Below are 21,598 nucleotides of genomic sequence, written 5' to 3'. Positions count from 1 at the left end.
ACAGTCTTTAAACAGTCTGTTTTGACAGTCTACACAAAAATGATGTATCTATTCAACTTTGAGAAAAAATTATTTTCAGACATTTTCGTCGTTTTTTGGGTTTTTGGAATAAATCTTGAATAACTTGGCTCCTGGGTAAGATTTCGAGCTGGAACTAATGAAAAGCATCTTAAATGTGCTCATGATCATGGTATAATTGTTGATGGCATTTCATCATTCTGGTAGCTCATAACTGAACTCGAGTTTTGAACTGAAAAAAAATTCCACATTGAAAATTTTCAAAGGTGTGCAAAATGTTCCAAAGATGTTCTAATTTACCAAAATTGTCTTTGAAACTATGATTCTGTACGGAAAAATGATGTATACTTATGAAATCCAGTTTTTTGAAGAAAATCAGAATCACCGAATTTCAAGGTTTATTTTCGAAGTTTCAGTTTTGTTTGAATTAGGAACAACGGCTCAGAATAGCATGAAAACAATCAATACACACTCCAGACCACTGCAAAAATATTTCCTATCAGTTTCAGCGCAACAGTTCACCCAGGAGCCAAGTCATTCAGTATTTATTCCAAAAACCCAAAAAATGACGAAAATGTCTGAAAATAATTTTTTCTCAAAGTTGAGTAGATACATCAATTTTTGTGTAGACTGTCAAAACATACTGTTTAAAAACTATTTTAACGAATTCCAACAAATTACTCTCAATTTATTTCTCAAAAAAACTGGAGATTTTTCATTTTCCAGGGTGGTGCTATCATTATGACGCGGTGTGCAGACAAACTTTTGGTTACTGTAGTCCTAATAAACTTGACTGGTACTTGATTCAGGGGACACATAGGTTTTTTGGGATGCTGAATCGAATGGCATTAGCTATTTTTCTCTTAGTTTTTTAGTTTTTCTGAAAACCTCAAAAAATGGGGGGGGGCTATCATTATGACGCGCACTGTATCTTTCGTAATTTTTTGTCAATTTTAATTTACGAATTTCACAGGAAACAATCGCATTGAGCTTGAGGATATGTATTTGGGTTTCTTCTACTGAAGGTTTCCCAGTATGTCAGTTTTACAGTATTTCAAAACCATTACTTTTCCCATACTTATTGTAAAGCACTTTTGTTCAATTCATTCGAAATATTTCAAGCCGGATGGTACTGGTTATTGCAGCAAATTAAAATAAAAACAATTCGGTAATTTTCAGATCCCCAACTTGAACCCCTCACCATGACTCCCTTTTCTGTAGATCAATGCTTCCAAGTTTCAATGCCACCCATGCTTATGATCGAATGTCCAACAGAAAATAGCTGGCGGTGCGCATGGAGAGCTGTCATCCAAACTGTCAAATCGCCGGTCTCGATTTCTTTCGCTCCCACTGTGTTTGCTTATTGATATTGTCTCTTTTTGACTTGCAAAACAAGATTTTGCATTTTCTTTCCCCAAATTTTAATTAAACTATAATCTATTTTTTCGGCTCACGAATTTAACTTTTTTACTTCCAATGAAAAATGTGGTCGAGTACCACTCTGCCCCGCCAACGCCCCATGGATCCACCACCACCTCTCGCCTCATAACAAATCGGCGACAATGCTAAGAAATCCAGCAAAATCGGTAGATGTGAACCGGTTACGATCAGATATTGAAATTGTAATTTATTGATTTTTTTCTAGAAATTAATTTTTCATTCTCAGCTATCTCAACAACTCGAAATGGTCAAAGCTCGTCTTGAGTCAGCTCTCGCCGACCAGGAAGAACACGATGAGCAGGAAAAGAGTGCGAAAAAAATGTTATCAAGGTTTTCCAGCTTGCTTTTCAGTCCTTATTATATTTATTTCAGAGACAACTCAATAGATTCTCGTCTGTCAACATCTTTGTTTTCAACAGGGTCTCAAGAATCTTGCGCACATACACCGATTCCTCAGCCTGAGCATCCAATAGGTACATGAAAAATAATAAGTGGTAATTTGAAAAATAAACGAATTCCAGCAGCATTACGTACAGGGTCAAATCTGTCCAGATTGAACAAACAACTTTCAATGTCCACATCGCATTTGACTCATTCGATGTGTGAAGAACCCAACAAAAGGTATTATTTAATATCAAACACAATATCCATTAAACCGTCAAAACTGTATTGTAAGGGCTCTTCCGGAGAGGCTTGGAAAAATAAAAAAATCGTTTTTCAAAACGAGTTAATTGAAGCTGAAAATTTGTATACTTTTCAGTGCAAAAAAAACATGGAAATTCCACTGTTTCAAAATTTGTCAAAAACAGCATTTCTTCTTGAATAGTAGCTCAATGTGATAAAATTGATAGATTTGTTAAAATTAAAAGCGAAAATTTACCCATATTTTTAATGAAAAATTTGGCACAAATAGAAGATCCGACCCTAATTGAATCGACACTGTAATAGAAGGCCCTATGGAGGTATCTTGAACTATCACAAAACCAGTCATTTTAATTCAGGTTTTATGGTATTTATGTTTAGGTTATCAATGGTGCTGCCATCATCTTCGAACAGTGGATTTTTAACAAACCTGAGAAGACGAGAAACATTCTCAAAAGTTGATGAGGTCACGAGAGAACTTAACGCAAGAATTGGAAAAGTTAAACGAACAGGTTTCATAGTATCCTAGTCTCTGATTTATAAGTAATCTAATTCTCAGAAAGCCTCTCAATTGGAATGAACCGACAACAAGGACCTCCTGTACCTCCACCAAAACCATTACGAACATTTCAGGAACATATCAGGAAACCTGTTGACCAATTACAAACTACAACACTGGGTAGATTCAATACGAACCACAAACTTAAAAATGAGATACATAAAAGTTTGTATTTTTTCTTGGATTTTTTCATTTTCAAAACTATATATTCAAACTTTAGCACACACATCCTCCTTCATGTCATCATCAGTAGCTTTTCTATCAATGTGCAATCACCGAGAATTTGTGGACGCTATAAATAAAAGGTTTACACAAGGGCAATGTTGGGTTAGTAAATAAAGTAGAATTTCTAACAAGGAAATTGTACTTTCAGTTTTCGAGAGGCGGACAATTGTTTTTTGTAAACCCATTCAATACAGTATCATCACCAAGATGCAACTTCTATTCTGTTATTCCAACAATCACTTCATCATTGTTTGAGTCCAAAAGTTCCACCCTATTTTTAAGGTATCTCTCATATTCCGAACATTCTTCAATGTGTTAAATACAATTCAGAGGTGTATCTGGATCTGGAAAGTCGCATGTTGCTGAGCTAATCTGCATGGATATTGTGAAACGACTCAATAGTCACGGTCAACTCAGTCAACTATTCAAAACCTCACTGGCCCTTCTTCGACCCTTTTTAACAGCCAACAATCCTTACAACAATCAATGTTCGAAAGCAGCACTTCATTATGTCTTTCAAACTAAGGAAAATCGTCTCAACCGGATAACTCTTTCTCATTTTCCAATAGAATCTATGAGTCGTGGCTGTCGTGCGAACATTTTCGCAGTAGTAGCCAACGATTTGAATGAAGCAGATAAGGATAAATATAAGATCGCTGGATTTCGATTACGGGAAACTTGTTATAACTATGGAAGTTTTGATGAGATCAGGATTGCGTTAGGATCAATTGGGGTTGATGTCACAGATGTTTTGAAAGTGAGTGGCTGTTTTGAGAATAGGCTTGAAACGAAAATTAAGTTTAGATAATATCCGCTTGTATTTTACTCAACAATATCAATTTCAAAACAGAAAGCACAGCTTCAGAAATTGATAACATTGCTGGTAAGATTACTGTCAGTTTCGATGCCCTATAAATGAACATTTCAGATCTTGAGGACGCATGTAGCTTACTAGGAGTTTCGGCATTGACAATGTATAGATTTATGGTGTCAGACACTTTGATTGATGTATGTTTAACCAACATGAAAAAAAACTAATTTTAGTATCGATTTTTTCAGAGCCGACTGATGCGTGATAGTCTTGTAACCGCGTTGTACTCTCGAATGGTCAAATACATCATTGACAAAATAAATCTTCTTCTCGACATCATTCCGGATTCCTACGACCGCACATCAGTTGTGACAGACTCTGGAATCAGTGTTGGGACAATCAACGAGAGCAACCATACTGTTCACATTATTGATATTCCCGGATATGTTCGATCTACTCAAAACTCACTGAACGAATTGATAGTAAACGCAACGAATGATATAGTACAATGTACAGACTCTGATATGGTTCACGAGTTGCTCAAAAATGTAGAGTTGTCAACAAGATCGAATGACAATTGGAGTGATAAGTAAAATATTCGTTGTTGAGTGTATCTTGAAATTTCGATTTTGCAGCAAAACTCCAAAAATGATCAAACACTGTACAGATACTTTTGAGATACACTATGACTTGCGGTTGATGATCGAAAGAAACACAAATTGTGTTTCTAGAGAACTGGTATGATCGCATTGTCACAATTTCTCAGAATTTATTCTTCCAGGTGAATATGTTCGACTTCCGAACATGCTCCTTTCCGTTTGCTGTGAATCTATTTGCACACGACATTGAATCAATGATCATCGACGAGAACTATCTACCAAGTGCAATAAATTGGCCCAACAATGGCAAAACTGTGATTCAGAACGTTATGGAGTCAATAAAGAAGTTCAAGAAAGAGATATCAGAAACAAGTTGTCAACAAATCATATGTTTGAAAGTGAGAAGCAGCTCTTATGTTTTTTAACGAGGATTTTTTCAGTCAAACGATGCATTGGAATATGCGAGAGTGCATGAAAACGGGCTGGGTTACCAGTTAAACTTATATAGAAGTGTCATGGCTAGTTCCTGTATTTCAACCAATCGGTAAGCCAACTTGTTGAAATATGTGGGTTTCGAATCAAAGGTTTTCCACTATTTTCCTAGATTACTCAAGTTTTCGAATTCAAGGCCTTTACTTATGTTAATTCGCTGTTAATATTTTCTTTGATAAAAGCACATCTATTTACTGTCCAATTCAAGCTTAAAAACTCTATCAGGTAGCCATGTCACTCAATTGTTTGGAGGTAATCTGGGGTGGCTCTGTATTATTGGCTGGCACTTAATTGTTCGGCGCGAATTTCCCACTAAAAACTCATCACAGAAATACTCTAATTTCAATTCTTTCGTAAGATCACTTTCGATTTTTCTAACTTTTCCTGTCTGACTGACTTTTGGAGTTTGATATCGCCCTGAAAAATTGTTGAAAACATATAACCTAATTCAAGCTCCCGCTCCTAACTTTTTGAGTCCATTTCTCAAAGGTTTACGTCAATCTATATCCAACTTCAAAGCTTTTCGAAAATTGTGCGAACCGACAGACAGACAAAAAGACGCAACTTTATTCATTTATTATAAGATGATTCATTTTCAGAGTCAGCTCAATTTGTGATAGATCGCCTAGCGGAACTTCAAAGGCCACATTCCAAAGACAATATGCTATCCGAGAAGGCCGGAAACATTATTTCCCACAACGAAGGAGTGTCGTCATTGATTTCCAAGGTAGTTTCAATTAATTCCTCTCTTTCTAAGCTACCAATTTGCAATCTGACCGTTGACTTTTTCACGAATCGAACCAAATTTAATCAAAGTTCAATTAAAAATAAACTCTACCCTCTTTCCTAATCCATCCTCTCTATTCCAGACCCGTCAAGTGGAGTCATACTGCGTGCCGGTGAGATAGTCAAAGCGATCGGCTTCTCGGGAGAATGTTATCTGGTGGAGAGTGGACGAAGAGCCAGAGCATCTATCCCAATTTCATTCACCGAGAAAAGTGTAGTTGTAGCACATAATATGAATAATTAAATAAGTCCTACGCCGCCACAGAAAAAATTTTTTCTTCTTTCCCCCCGTCTTCCAGTTTGATGTATCCTTTCTATCCAAAAATGAAAGTTTTTCTCCCCGACTCTCGACAGATGATGGCTGCATAACATATACAAATTGGTCGGTTCTGATGAAGTAGCAGGGAGAAAAATTCATGTTTTTGTGTTGTTTTATAGTTATACTGCCCATGCAACAACTTACTCTCCACCCACTTGCAAATGAGCATCTTTCTCGTTTTACATGTGTTGAAATACGGCTCGTATTCTCTCATAGGACCCATTCAGATCGTCTCATCTTCAGAGAAACTAGCTCATGTTTATAGCAATCTTGTGCCTTTTTTCGTTTGCAGTATTCCTTGAAAAACATGCATGTTCCTTTCTTTTTCGCCGACATCATACTACTCAAAAATGTTCGAAGGCAAAACTTTGAAAAATTCATGATCATCCCAGTTGCGTTTTGATTTTTTAGATACTGTGATATTCAAGAGAGGAAAACTAGTCTAGGTCGTGGAAATCCATTTTTAGAAATAGAATGAGGAAGGAATGAGGAAGACGTTTCTGTGAGTCATATTGACAAGATGATGTAAAATTGATAAGATAAGAAATAATTTAAAACAGAAATAGATCCTAGAAATTCTTTAAACTCTGACCTGACACCAATCTAGTTACATTTTGACCTTTCTTCGCACTTGAAAATGACCAAAGTAGTATGGGTAGCCCACACAAAAACCATACAAACAATATTTCAAGTTTTCCCTGTACACGCTCCGTCATCAGACACACTTTTGATCTACTTCAAAATATAATTCTTATTCCTAAAAATAACGTAATCCCTTTTTTTTAGGATTTCAATTTTTGGGATTTCACGGAAAAAAAACGTATCCTCTTCTGCTGCCGTCGTCCGTTCAAAACAATATAGTGCAAGCAAGATCCTTTCAGAATTCGGGGAATACTTTCCAAGTTTTCCTGATACACCCTCCAAATCCCCTTTCCCAATTTTTTCCCACGTACACATTTCCAAGAGAGATAATGAATGAATACCGTCTTAACTCTCGGGCGGAAAGCCTCCGCCTTCTCAAAAATCACTTGTTGAGTCCCATTGAAAATAAATAGAACTTGAGACAGAGGGATGGACATTTGAAACTGAGTGGTACAGATGAATTGAAAAGCCCCTCAAAAGTTTTTTTTTGAATGCATAGCTTTTTCCCTCGGTCATTCCATATTCTGATCATTGGCTCACCCAAGATCGTCGATTGTCCTCCCGATACATTGATGACCTTCTTCTTTCTCTCTTTTTGAGTCTTACGCTTTTTGTGTTCTATTCCATTGACGCCTTTTGGAATTTAGAATGTAACCGGATGTTTGTCACTTGTTTCACACGTTCTCACATCCGTAGGGTTAGGTTTCTCCCAAACTGCTCTCTCCCACACATTTCTTGGTTCCAAATTCAATTTCTTTCAAATTGGTAAAGAAGGCAACTCAGGATGCGAAAAAAACGTAGTAAGAAGGATTTTCTTGAATTCTGGAAAAGGTTTCGGTTCTTGAAATCTTTCCTACTCTCTTAATCAGACAGAGTTGCAAGATACATCCTCTGGTATTTTTTCCTAAATTTTGAAATGCGAAATAATATTTTTCTCCTTTCTTTCCAAAAGACATTATTATTGACTTTGATGGGAAATGACGTTTACAACCGTCTAACTTTCACAGGCGACCCATGAAATCGGCAATTTTCTGACCGTGTTCAATTCCTTGACTCGTTTTTTCTCCCAAGATACTTAACTTTCCATACTTTCTTATTTCTCGATATATGGTAATATGATGTTTGTTTTACTCACGTTTTGGAGACGTCACTCTACAGAGAAGGACTTCTTGTTCTCCGTTTTCATCTCGTCTCAAAAAAAGGTTTTACACGTTTTTTTTCTTTGAGATTCGAGTAGAAAAATAATAGGGAAATAATCTTGCAAAGAACAAAGGCTACCTAGGCTCAAAAGCCGAAAAATCAAGTAATCAAAAACATGTTCCAAGCTCGCATTTTTTTCTCGTTCATATTTTTCACCACTTCCATAAAATTGCTCTGTTGCCGACTCTTATTCTTGATTGTTGAGTTGAAATAAAAACAAGGGGAACAAAAAACAACAAGACTAAATCAAGAAGAGTACCCGCTCATCCGGAACCACCAATTGGAGCCCCCACGAATCAAGTGCCAGTGTGTGTGTGCGTTCGGAACAATTCAAAAATAGTTTTTCTTTGTGGTTCTTTAAATATGAGAAATGAATGGAGGCGTAGAGGCCAACACAGTTTGTCCCTGGAATTGTGAGATGTCAGTTCGTTATTTCGTTGTAATTCAAACGATTTGACATATCCTTTCATGCCCACTCAAGTCGATCCATCGTCCATGAGCAACGTTTTTGCATTTTGGTAGACACCAGCGCGTTTTCTATCTATCCCGCTATTGCTGATCAAAAGTTTTCAATTGAAAAAGAGTGCAACTTTTAGAGAATTTCAAAGAATTGAAGTCTCAATAGATTTGGTATATTTTTTGGTAGAACATGTGGCTCTATATGACTATATATCGAAGTTCCGTTGTGATTGAATTTTTCAAATATCCGGCTAATACTCATTTTTAACCCCTAACAAAAAGCTAATCTTTCTAACAAGAAATAGGAGCAAAAACGTCTTACCAAAGAAAACCGGGGTGTGAAAAATAAGAAAAAAACAAGGCCGAGAAAATTAGAAGATTATAAATAAGCCACCAGTGTTAAGATTTCCTGTGCCTTTTGAGGAATTTTGCACGAATTTTTAATAAATAAAAAATTCTTTGTTCTCTCTGTTTTCTTTTTCACCGAGCTGGAAGAAATGAATCATTCATGCTTAGACTTGGATCAAATCTTTTCGAAAACTGAGCTGGAACTATTTTTTTTCTGTTTCACCCATTCCCACACAAAGCTCAATGAAACACAAAAATTGATACTATTAGGGGTTTGCAAAAGTAATGCGCGTCAAGTTTAGTGTTTTGTATCTCACCCAAAACAAACGGTTTGTGTTCAATTTTTTTTTTGTTTAAAAAAGCGCGTTCTTGGGCTTCATTTTGTTATATTATATTGCTGTTTCAATTTGATTTCTATGAAAAAAACATTCTAGAAGATGTCCGACCAAAAATTTCGCCTTCGAGCATTTTTGTGGCACCAATTTAAGGAAGGAAAATCGGCTGCCGAAGCTCACCGCTCACTTTCTCCTGTATTCGGTGAAGAAGCTATATCCGAAAGTCAGTGTCGCCGATAGTTTTAGCGCTTCAGGAGCGGAGATGAAAGATTGGACGATGAATCGCGCCCTGGTCGTCCAGAGCAGGTGGACAACGATGCCTTGAGAGCAGCAATTGAAGTGGATCCTTGCCAAACTACTCTCAGTCTCTCGGAGCAGTTCGACTGCGATTTTTCCACAATTTCCAGACATTTGCATGCAATCGGAAAGACAAACAGATGTGGAAAATGGGTCCCTCATGAGCTTTCCGATTCGAACAAGGAAAGACGTGTTGAAGTTGCCAATATTCTGATGCGCCGCTCCAAAAATCGTGGTTTCTTCAATTCGATTTTGACATCGGATGAGAAATGGATTCAGTGGGACAATAATGGGAGAAAAAAACAGTGGCTGAGTCCTGGCGAGACCCCGAAACCGACTCCAAAACCGGACATCCACGGAAAGAAGGTGATGATGTGTCTGGTGGAACACACGAGGTCTCGTGCATTTTGAACTTCTGAGACCTGGTCAAACGGTGAATGCGGACCTTTACAAAGATCAGCTGGACCGTGTGGACCAAGCTCTCAAACGCCAAGGCGTGGACACTTCGACAACACTCTTGCTCCATGACAACGCTCGACCACACACTGCAAAAATCATTCAGCAGAAAACTCAGGAGCTGGGCTGGGAAGTGCTGCCTCATCCGCCATATAGTCCCGATTTGGCACCATCGGACTATCACCTATTCCGATCCATGCAACATCATCTGGAGAAAAAATTCGAAAGCGGTGAAGCAGTGCAAATTTGAGTGGCGGACTATTTCGAGTCACAGTCAGAGGAGTTCTTCAAGAAAGACATCGCTGAATTGCGCACACGTTGGCAGCAAGTAGTGAACAATAATGGAGAATATCTTATTGATTGATGATCTCTTGTTTTGGTTTTACAATAAAGGAAGTTGCATCAAAAACGCGCATTACTTTTGCAAACCCCTGATATTAATCACTTGAAACTGAAAATGAATAATTTTATTTTTTATTCCGCCCCAATTTTACTAATCATCTTTAAGTACTTTGGTCCAGCACGTCTAATTTATAATATGTCACGAGACGCTGAAAAATTCAGAGAGGGTAGGAAACATATAGGCTGGTGTCTGAACACTTGATAAATCGCTTCTTGAGAAATGATTATATAAATGACACTTTTTTTCTCTTTTGATGACTTCTAATTGGATTATATGGAGTTGGTCACGCAGTGCCATTGCTCTCTTCCAGCAGCACATTTTTTCTATTCCATTTTTCTTTGTGATTATTTCAGAAAATTGCTCTCGGATTTCGGATATTATTCCAGACAGAATATGCCCTCATGTTTTGGATTTTACTCATACTTGACGTAGACTTTCATATCAAAAAAGCGTGGGAAGCCTTACTGTGTTCTCGTGAGTGATGTATATCACGTCGTCCAGTTTTGAATATTACATTTCTTTTTGTGTTCTTCATTATTCCCCTGACAAATAGCAGTTAGTCATTCCCATTTCAAAAACGTATGTTTCAAATTTTTAAGTACCCGAAAAAGCCAGTTTGGCGTCTTTGAACTTTTTCGGGGCGGATTCATGTATACATATATAAAATTTCAATGCTCCAAGACATGCAATCCTGGACGTTTGACCGGAAAACTGGGTGGTACATGTACCTTTTGCTAGGTTGGAAAATTTATTATTTTCTTGTTCATGGGAATAAAATTTTGATCTACGTTCTATGAAATTTTAGGGGGGAGGAGTTGGGCTAGGTTTAAACTAGAGTATTTTTTTTGTTATGAAGTTAGAGATCTTTTGAATTGCTTCGTGTTATTAAAAAAATTAGGCTCGAAATTCTTAAAGTTCATAAATCGGAGCAATACCGTTTATTGTGACCAATAGTCTAAAAACCGTATTGAATCTCGAAAGGTGATGTTTGCCTCGACGACAATTTTTTTGGTAATGATACAAGTTTCCGATGGCTTTGAAAATTGTTGAAGGTGTGAAACGGACTTAGATTAGATAGTTTGCATTTAGAGACTTTTCAGAAAACTCCTATTCCAAAAACGGGTATTTTTCAAAAATAGGCGAATAGCTAAAACACTAAGATTTTTCAACAAATTCTGTGAATGCAAAGTTTTCAATCAAAGTATTTTAAATTTTCCAAATCTTGACAAATGATCAGGAACATAACGGCCGAGCTCCAGACTCCTGAAAATCGTCAAAATGGCTGAAAATCAATTGGAAACTACGTTTTTGTATCTCTTATTGACCGATACTGTTCAGATCAATACAAAATTTGGTTTCCATATCGACACTTTTCTTTAATGTTTTGTTGAAAAATCACAATTTGTTTGAGATTTAGATTTCCGTTAGAATTTAAATTTCCCAATATAGTAGAACCTCACCAAAATAATTCTAGCCCACGTATGATCACACCCAGGCTCTTTTCAAAAATCCAATTTCCTGTTCTAGCCCACATCAAATCTGACCTCCACCTTTTTGAAAGACACAAACTAACGACGCAAGCAGAATCCGAAAATAATAAAACTGGATGTATCAGTTTTTTTCTCTCTCCTCCCCGTTTCCCCCCTTACTCAGTATCAACACCCGATTTTTGGGACTCTCTCGTTTTATTTTTTCATTAACGGGAACATGTCAACCAGTATTTTCCACATCACAAGACCACTCCGAAACTAGTTCTTTTTAGCATCATTCGTGTGTATTTTTTCTTAATTTTCCAAGTTTAAAATTTTCCGTAGACACTATTTATTTCCTTTTTCCTAGGTTTCTAAGAAATTCTTAACACGTAGGTCTCACTTTGGTCATCTGCGAAGGACGTCACGTTGTTTGAAGAGGTGACGAACATTTGGTCAGGGGCATCTTATCTGATGTTTTGCTCACTTTTATGTGAAATCCCTAAAAAGCTTGACCGGGAAAGTAGAGTTCAAAAACAACAAAAGATGTAAATCTACTTTCAATGTTTACAGATCAAAATAAACAAACAAACCCGAATTTTTGTTCCAATTCTTCTTCTTTTTCAATTCTAATCAGAATTCTTTAGGCATTTCTGGGTGGCACTTCAACTTCCCTTTCTTCTTTTGTCCCAACTTGTCCTTGTTTTTTTTTTCAGAATTTCGCCCACTATGAATTTTGACTGCTCTTTTCTTTTCTTGTGTTTTCTCTTCATCACTATTGTCATTCTTCATTTTTTAATTTATTGCTCTTATTCTTTTTTCTTTGTTTTTGTTCCATCTGCTGTTCCCGGAAGCCCTAGTTTGAGAGAATAACTTTTTGATAAGCTGATTGTAGAATTGAATTATCGTTTTTGATAGGAAGATAATCTCGGATTTTGCGACTTCTCTTTTAATTCTTAGTTTTTAATCTTGCTACTAGTTCTTCCCACAAACCCTCTCGTTCTTGATATTTGAAATTTACACCACTAATTTTCCAGAACACATTACTAGGCCAGATGGTAGATGGAAACATTACCGATTGCCAAGTTTATTGGAAGGCCTACCCGGATCCATCACAGAGCACCTATGCAATTGTCCCGTTTCTTTGTGTCTACATATTTCTTTTCTTTTTGGGTCTATTTGGAAATGTGACTCTAATTTATGTAACTTGTAGTTACAAAGCCTTGTTGGTGAGTTCCCGAAAAAAGTTTGAACCCAAAAGCGCTAAATTTGACGCGTTTTTGGTTTTCTGTTATCAAAATTGAATAAACTATTTGAACGGGTAGCTAACAAGAGAAAATACGTAGGAGTACCCGGGGTCGTGTCTAGTTTCTTATTTCAAAAATGACGTACGCAAGCAAGGAAACCGAGGAAACTCACTTTTGTTAAAAAGGTCACTTCCGGTATGAGTCCAGTGCGCGAAAAAGTTTGAAACACTTTTTATTGAAAAGTGGAGGGTGGATATGTTGAGTTCAAAATTGAGTACTAAACAAATTTCAGAGCGTTCAAAACATCTTCATTCTCAATTTGGCAGCTAGTGATATTATGATGTGCATCTTATCACTACCAATCACTCCAATCACAAATGTCTACAAAAATTGGTATTTCGGAAATCTACTGTGTCATTTGATTCCGTGCATTCAAGGTTTGTAAGAGATTTGGATGAAGGCTACTTCTAATATTTTTAGGCATCAGTATATTCGTGTGCACCTTCAGTCTGGGAGCCATTGCTCTGGATAGGTACATCCTTGTTGTAAGACCTCATACAACTCCTTTATCTCAACGTGGTGCATTTTTAACAACAATCCTTCTCTGGATACTTTCCTTTGTTGTCACACTCCCATATGCTTTTAATATGCAGATGATCGAGTATACGGTAGGCTTAACAAATTTTTTTTGATCTACCAAGAAACTTCAGGAAGAACATATCTGTGGTTACTTTTGCACAGAAAAATGGGAATCCGCAAAGTCTAGACGAGCATACACAATGATAGTTATGCTCGCTCAGTTTGTACTACCATTCGCTGTCATGGCCTTCTGTTATTCTAATATCTTCTCCGTGCTTAGCAAACGGGCCCAGACAAAGATACGTAAAATGGTGGAGCGGACAAGTGCGCTAGAAAGTTCTTGCGCATTTCCATCGCACGGACTTGAGCAGTATGAAAATGAGGTACTAGACGACTTTTGTTTAGGAAAAAAGAGAAGTTATATGTTTATCTTCCAGCTCAACGAATTTTTGGACAAGCAGGAAAAAGAAAAACAGAGGGTTGTACTTCAAAATAGAAGGTATTCAATTGTAACACACCATTTCAAAATCTAAACTGAAATCCATTTCCAGAACAACGTCGATTCTTGTGACCATGGTCGTGTGGTTTGGCATCACTTGGCTTCCACATAACGTGGTTTCATTAATCATTGAATATGATGAAACTCAATCATTTTTCCGTTTATTTGGCAGAGATGATTACGACATCAGTTATTTGCTGAATCTGTTCACTCACAGGTTTTTATTTTGATTTTTTTAAACGCCAAAAATCTTTTTTTAGCATCGCGATGTCAAATATCGTCGTAAACCCTGTACTCTACGCATGGCTCAACCCAAGTTTCCGTCAATTGGTTATAAAAACGTATTTCGGTGATCGTCGCAAAAGTGACAGGTTAGCAGTGCATGTTCTTAGTTTTCAAAATGATTCGCCATTGTTTTAGAATCATCAATCAAACGTCGCTTTACAAGCAAAAGATGTTGAATGAGGCGAAAAATTCAAATGGACGAATGAAGAATGGGAATAGTTGCCTTAAAGAAAGAGAGCTGAACTCATGCTCAGAAAATTTGAGCTATCGGGTGAACGGGCAAACAAGAACGCCTACTCCTGATGTGCAACTGCATGAAGTTTCTAGTCCGGAAATTAGGTAATCATCTACTGGAAAATTTCAATGCACAACATTTTTGTTTTCAGTAAAGTTGCTGCCAATCCGGATGAATTGATTGAGTTCAGTGTCAACGACACCTTAGTTTGAGAATAATTATTTTTTGTCTTGTGATAACATATCATATGATTCTTGATGCTTTGACTATCAACATTCCTTGAAAACCGTTTTCTCCATTCTGCTGACATAGTCACTTTTGTGATCTTTTCGAATAAATAATGTATAGGACGCATATTTCAATAAGTGTTTTTATGACGTACACCCCGTATGTGGAAATTGATGATATGTGATCTCAAAAGCTGAAGGATCGACTCGTGTTTTCAAAGGAAAAAGAGGAGGAAATGAACCGAAGTGCTTCAATAGAAAGGAAAGAAAAAATATGATGAAGTTCGCGAGGCCCGTCGTGAGAGAACCATTTTTTGGATATTTTTTCTCACGGAAGGGATATTACCGGGAATGTTAAATCGAATGATTTCATCTGAAATGTGAGCAAGTCGGAGCTTTTATGATTTTTGAATAGAGATCAAGGACTTCCGGGACCAAAAGAAGAAAGAGCGATAAAATTGGGACATCAAGAACTAAGAGGGAACCTTCAATTAGCATTTAAACTGTGTATAACAATTTCATTAGAAAAATAAAGTGGGATAACATTTCGAAGTCGTATACTAAATGTTATACTCACAAGAAAACCTTCACACCTTGTAAACCTAGATTTTGAATATTGAATCGAAATTTTAATCGATTTTCTTTAAATTTTTGAAATTTTCCTTTAATGTTGAAAAATAAAATTTTCCTTCAATGTTGAAATTTTCCTCGAATGTTCAGAATCGTCTTCAAAAATTGTTGTTTTTGCACTGAAAACGAAATTTTCGGTGCTGAAACTGATACAAATGGACTGAAACTGGAGAGCAGATTCTAAAATTTTGAGAAGTGTATAGAAAAACTGTTTTAAAAGTGCCTATCAAAATGTAGGGTTTTGAAGTCAAATTCAGAAATCCACTTTGAATGCAATTAAATGAAGATTTCACATGTTACTTGTCAAAAAAGTTTTTCTAAATTATGAAAGTTCAGTATTTTCGAAATTCATAAATGTTTCCATACCCGGGGAGTTCGATTCAGAAAAATTAACAAAGCACGATTTTCAAATCTTTTTATGCTAATTTTAGTCTTTACCCGAACGCAAAGCATACAATTTCCGGTACAGCTCGAAAATTGATTTCTTTCCCTGTCTTCTTCTTGTCAATTTTGCATGGCAGCCTCTTCGATCCAACCTTTATGTTTCTCTCTCACTCCCAAGAATGTTTTAATCCACAGAAACCATTAAGTTATCTAATAACGATCCAAAATGTCGTTTCTGAGTGACTAATCACCATGAGGACAGTTTCAGATTCTTCGTAACGTCAATCGTAACAATATCTCATAATTGCACACTGTCCTGTTAATCCTAAAAGGTATGTTATTGCATTCCACTCTCGCCCCATTTTTCCGGTTGCTGTGGATTAGCACCCAGGTGTTGCCAAAAATGGCAGTGTTGCCACCGGACCATTTCTCCCCCGTCGTCCTTTTCTGTTTTCGTTCAATGAGGAGGCTCATCAACGAAAATGAGATGTTTGAGGAAAGGAGGGAAACGTCTCTTACTTAGTCCATTATTGTTAACCATATTGCTAATTTGACGTGTTTATCCAGTATGCGCATCATACCACACTACCACGCACATCTCATTCCAATAACGTCGGACCCTTTTTAAGTAATTGAGCTGCAGAGATGACGCCTTTTGACACACTAAGAAAGCAGTCAAATGAGTTTATGAAAACATTGGGAAAACATGTTTTAATAGTAAAGTGGAACTATTCGATGGTGTAGTTTTGAACGGAAATAAAGTTAGGTCAAATTACACCAAATTCTCACTTTGCTTTGTTTTAAAGATAAATCTTAAAACATTGACACATCAGAACTTAACCCATTAGCCACGCTTAATTATAAATAGTTTTTGAAGCTTGCCGACAGACCACACGTGTCTCTTTCTTGAAGAGACATTACCACATTTTGTTTTTGTTCTTTAAGAGATTGTATCTAAAACATTTGGCAGACAACACCACCATTGACACCCCCGACTGTGAATAATTCAACGGGCGGCTAATCGGTAACCGTTTGAGCACAGCATTCACACTTATGAACTATTACTTGTGGTCCCAAGAAAAGTTAATCACTCTTGTCTTTCAGAAACTATTGTTTTAGTTTCAAGTGTATCATCGTTTGAATAACGTCATCCTAATAGTGCAAATTATTCAAAACAAACTTAAATTCATGTTCGTGTTGTTGACCTTTAAAGAAAACTGTTCAAGTATGACTTAATGCGTCTCTATTAGCTTCAATTTCAAAGTTTGTCCATATCATCCTACCAAACTAAATAGTTTTAATGGGTTGATGGGAAACTTTTGATGAGCAAAACTTTAAAATGTGTGATTGAAGCTCTGGCTGAAAAGCTTACAGAAATTTTTAAGGCCAATTCCGACCCACCCCAGCTTGGCTTGACTAGGCCCCGGCGCGTTTCGGCCAGAGTTTTCGAAAAATTTTCGGAGTTAGAAGAAAACAATTAACGAAATTTTGTTAGCAATTTTGAAGTTTTGGTTTATAATCTAATTTTTTTTTGAAAATTCCATTTCGATTAAGTTTTACAATGACCTCGATACCGACGAACATTGTATTTCAGAAGTTTTGAAAATTAAAATTGCTTCTACATTCTTTTTAATTCTTCCACTTTTTGAATTCAGGAACTTGGGAACCTTTTCAAACTTAAAAATTCAAATTATCGGAAACCTCTTTGAGTTGCATTCATTCAAAAACTCATAAATTCCACCGCTGGCCTCACGATGCAAACCCAAACTTTTATTGATTTACGGTTCCTGTGCCGGGAAGCGCTTCTCGTCGAAACATTTTGAATTTCTCTTCCCAAGTTATTCACACCTTGACACCTCTCCTCACTGAGATCCTCAGGTGTTTATTGCCATAACGGAAGTGTGAATTCCCATGGATAGGGACCATCGAGAGTGTTTGCGCAATCTGTCTCTCTGTTTTTGTATCATATGACTTTGTGATCCGAAAGGTACTAAAACAATGGGGGCTAGATTGCGCGCGCTAATGGGTAAATTTGTTGTACAAACACTTCCGGTGTCGTTATCCTTAGATGTCATAATGAGAGTGTGAAATACATCATGGGACCTTCCTCCTACAGTCATACGTGTTGCCATTCTCCTCTTCATTGTGTCTTGTTATTAAATCCATGTTGATGACAAACCCTCTTATTTTTTTTCCATTACAAAATGGAAGGGATAACATCAAACAGAATTTTTTTCTAATTTTCCAATTTCATTATATTCTTGTTCATCATCAGCTCATCATTTTTCTGTGAACGGCCAACCATTACCATTTTCTCATTACGTGTGCATGTTTTTCCAACCATATTTTTCTATACAAATATGTCTTCATCTCGAAACGAACCAGTTTTAATGAGATTGTGTTGAATTATTTTTCTATTTGATACCAAATGAGCGACGTGTTATCCCACCCCTTCGTTTCTTGGTAGAGGTTGTGGGTAAAGAGGATTCGAATTACCGTATATCAAGGAAGTGGGTGGAGTCGCCCGACGACCCATCTCTCGTTTATTCAGTAATTGTGGTTGGCTTTATTGTCGTTTTCTCAGCTTTTACAATTCACAAATGTTATTTTTTCATTTGTTTTCGAAACAGATTTCATTTTCCGGAGTCATAAATCATAAAGACTCCGCCTTCTTTTTTTTCCACTTGGAAGACAATTTAGTCAAATTCTCAAATAGTGTACACTTTTAAAATATACGAGTGCATTTTGGAATCGTCATTTCACCTGTAATCCATGTGACAGGATTGTTTCCAATTGGCTTCAAATGTGACTCCAAGATACTGACGTCTTCTGATTTCCGCATTCCTCACCTATCAGAAATCAGAGTGTGCATTGTGAAACAAAAAAGCTCATCCCTTCTAGATTACCAGTGTCTTTTAGATTACTCAAACCTACAATATTCCGATAGAAAAGAGCTTTTCTTGCTATTTGACTCCACAACTCATGAATCTCGTTTCCTCAAGTGTTGCTCATTGAACAAATGTGGGAGGGCACCCCAAACGAGCAGCTCATTATTCCGATTACCTTGACGCGCACGTTCCTGAATTCGATAAGTCGCTGCTTGACCTCTCTTCTCTCCAGAGAGACATGAATATAAGGAAACACCGATCCACAATTGTCTCAGATTTCAGCGTTTCACTTAGTGCTCGCATTTTATGTTAATTGTGCAGATTCTTAGAATATCTAGGAACCAAAAGGCTACGGTTCTTTTATAGATTTCAAAACAATTGATGGTCAGATCAGCGGATGAAGATGAGAAACAGAAAAAGAGTTAATTGTTGTGATTAATGGTGTTAGTCAAACGTAGTAATCCACTTAAACGAATTAGACATCAAGTTGGCCGCCGGGGCGTATCGCCTAGAAACATCTCTGTTTTGCTTTATCACTTAACACATTAGCAGAAACCATGATTGCAGAAAAAAAACCGCGAGGTTCGGGATTCTACATTCAAAACCATCTTTGTGACCATTTCCTAAGCTTCAATTCCTTTATTTTATCACTCTTCACTTTTTTCTCCACTTCCAACATTCGTTCATCTCTTCTCGAACGCCTACCGTATGCCTTAATAAGTGGGCGGGGCGTCAACTCATTAGCGATTCTCATTTAGTCTCTCCGTTCATTTCTTTGTTTGTCTCATTATATTTTGATGACTTCAGTTATGAATCTTCCTATCGATATGACAACGATGAGCACTCAAGATCGTCTCGAGAAGATGTCTCAAATTCCGAAAATTGAAGAGTTGCTCGAAGACGAGGATGATGAACAAAAACCGAGTGCAGAGAACAAAATGAAGTTTAACATCAATGAGTTGTTAGATGAAGATCGAAAATTGTAAGTTGAATTTTTTAGAGTGTCTAGTGTTTAGCTACGGTATTCTTTTTTCCAGAAACAAACAAAGCTCTCCATCAGCATCATCTGAAGACAGTGTGAGTGATGAACAGACTCAATTCAACCTGAATTTTGACCCCAAAATGATTCCAATGGCTTTTCTTCAACTCCAACAACAGTTCATGAATATTGGAAACGCACAAAATCAGATGATGGCCAACATGTTTCCCTTCATGAACATGCAAGCGACCGCCGCGCAGATGATGCAATTCAAAAACTTCCCGAACGGAGGTCAGTTTTCAGTGTATTCATTGCATAACTTTTCTTCTTCGCAATCCAACACTTTCTAATTAGTAATGTGTGAAAAGATTCCGGCCGTTCACTAACTAAGTTCCACTCTCTTATTTCCTTATAATTCCTGGTCGGATCGGCACACACATCCTTATTCTACCGTTTTCGTAACCCTTTGTTATGGTATGGTCTCGAATTAGCCAAGTCCGGACTCATTAACAAGTTGAACAACGGGGGATAGACGACATAAAGAGGAGACGATTTTTTGTCGGCGGATGTTGTGTGTGTGTTCTTTTTTGTTGTGCGTTTCTTCAGGATAAAAATCAAGATGAACTCGACTAATTACCTTTTGTTGAGTAACACCACACGCGCGGTGTTTCTTGAAAGGATGATGCGCGTGCACTGTTTGTGACCAATCAGCGTTATAAGTTAATAACGTGAGAACATACGTAGCTACTCAGCTACGCGTGTCCTCAAATGTTTTGATACGGGGTGTGACCGCTAAAAATTTCAGGGAATGACTTGTCTAGACAATTAGTTGGTAGATCTTCAGATATTTAGTTGAATACATCATTGGTGACGTTGATATCAGCTGCCGCATTTTAACAATTTGTTTGTGATACAAAATATATTATACGATACAAATAGCCCGTTTTAATGAGCGTTTTCAAAAATTTCAAACACGCCTGAACGCGCATTATTAGCTATGTCAATATTCGTAAAGTTATACAATTCTTGTTATTAACTCTACAAGAGATGTTCAGATCTGCTTAACGAGACAAAGCACAACTTTTGTTTTTGTTTTTCAAAACAGGACCATTACGTCCATTTAGAGGTATTTAGTGTACCGTTTTGACCGACATGCGTAGCGGTAATCCCCCTCCATCAACATAATTAACGGGAGTAGTGTAAGAAAGATGTGTTATAATTGTGGGTGCTGTCACTGAAAAGAATAGCAATGCAATACGTCTCACAATCTGGCGAGAAATGAAAATAATTACTTAGACCTCCGTGATGTTGTTACAGACATGAATGGTCAATCAGACAATGGGGAGGAGAAGGATGAAAAGTTGGAGGGACAGAATGGAGAGACACGGGATTCCACTGGAGGCAGCCCATTGGAGTCAGATGCAGAGGATGATGATGACAGTAAGACATTCAGATTTCCAAGAGATTTCTTATTTTTTGTTTCAGCGGGCCGTGGAAGTGACGATGAGGCAAACTCTAGTGATCCGAATCATGCGAGAAAAAAGAAAACCAGAACAGTCTTTAGCAGAAGCCAGGTGTCTCAGTTGGAGATGATGTTCGATGTGAAACGATATTTGAGCAGCCAGGAACGGTCGAGTTTGGCACAAAAGTTGCATTTGTCAGAGACCCAAGTCAAAATTTGGTTCCAAAATAGAAGAAACAAGTTTAAGAGACAAGCTCAGACAGACGACCCGGCCACTTGTCTCCAGATGCATCGAGCTAACGTTTTCTCGCTTCCTACTACTCACGGGATTCCATCACCGTATGTTATTTAATTTTGAATAGTAGGTACAGCACCACATTTTCTTCCAGAGTTCTTAACATTCCTACTACAACTGCTGGAGTCGATATGCGAAACTTGGTGTCTTCGCCAATGGATGTCTCCGCTGCTGCCCGTTTTCTGTTCACATTTGGCACCGTACAAGCACATAAGAATATGATGGCAGCTCCAGCCCAGAATATGTGAAGCACCAACAATCATATAACCAATCAATAATGTATTTCTCATTGAAATGTTTCCTTAGAATCTCTGTCCCGTGTGCAATTTGAAATTCCTTATTTTCACCTCATCAACGATTATCTCAACTTTGATTTTTATTTTTTCCT

General features: G+C 37.2%; 3 protein-coding genes across 3 annotated transcripts; all 3 read left to right on the top strand.

Annotated features, from left to right (window-relative positions):
* Window positions 1-1,580: 1,580 nt before the first annotated feature.
* CBG14542 lies at window positions 1,581-5,816 on the top strand (the record flags this gene model as incomplete). The annotated part of the gene is made up of 16 exons (XM_045239647.1): window positions 1,581-1,640; window positions 1,685-1,931; window positions 1,980-2,079; window positions 2,482-2,612; window positions 2,660-2,824; window positions 2,880-2,986; window positions 3,033-3,166; window positions 3,215-3,641; window positions 3,689-3,767; window positions 3,813-3,892; window positions 3,944-4,284; window positions 4,331-4,433; window positions 4,477-4,692; window positions 4,735-4,838; window positions 5,386-5,513; window positions 5,656-5,816. 16 exons carry the CDS (start codon window positions 1,581-1,583, stop codon window positions 5,814-5,816), a joined length of 2,583 nt encoding a protein of 860 aa, XP_045095443.1.
* Window positions 5,817-12,555: 6,739 nt separating this feature from the next.
* Window positions 12,556-14,557, top strand: Cbr-npr-1 (the record flags this gene model as incomplete). Its single annotated transcript, XM_002644546.1, has 9 exons — window positions 12,556-12,729; window positions 13,040-13,184; window positions 13,228-13,415; window positions 13,458-13,709; window positions 13,764-13,825; window positions 13,878-14,042; window positions 14,086-14,196; window positions 14,246-14,449; window positions 14,497-14,557. 9 exons carry the CDS (start codon window positions 12,556-12,558, stop codon window positions 14,555-14,557), a joined length of 1,362 nt encoding a protein of 453 aa, XP_002644592.1.
* Window positions 14,558-19,283: 4,726 nt separating this feature from the next.
* Window positions 19,284-21,458, top strand: Cbr-mls-2 (the record flags this gene model as incomplete). Its single annotated transcript, XM_002644544.2, has 5 exons — window positions 19,284-19,456; window positions 19,512-19,744; window positions 20,771-20,893; window positions 20,939-21,254; window positions 21,305-21,458. 5 exons carry the CDS (start codon window positions 19,284-19,286, stop codon window positions 21,456-21,458), a joined length of 999 nt encoding a protein of 332 aa, XP_002644590.2.
* Window positions 21,459-21,598: the final 140 nt, after the last annotated feature.

Source organism: Caenorhabditis briggsae (assembly GCF_000004555.2).
Source record: "Caenorhabditis briggsae complete genome, chrX, whole genome shotgun sequence".
NCBI lineage: Eukaryota > Metazoa > Nematoda > Chromadorea > Rhabditida > Rhabditidae > Caenorhabditis > Caenorhabditis briggsae.
This window is presented reverse-complemented; position numbering and strand designations above follow the sequence as displayed.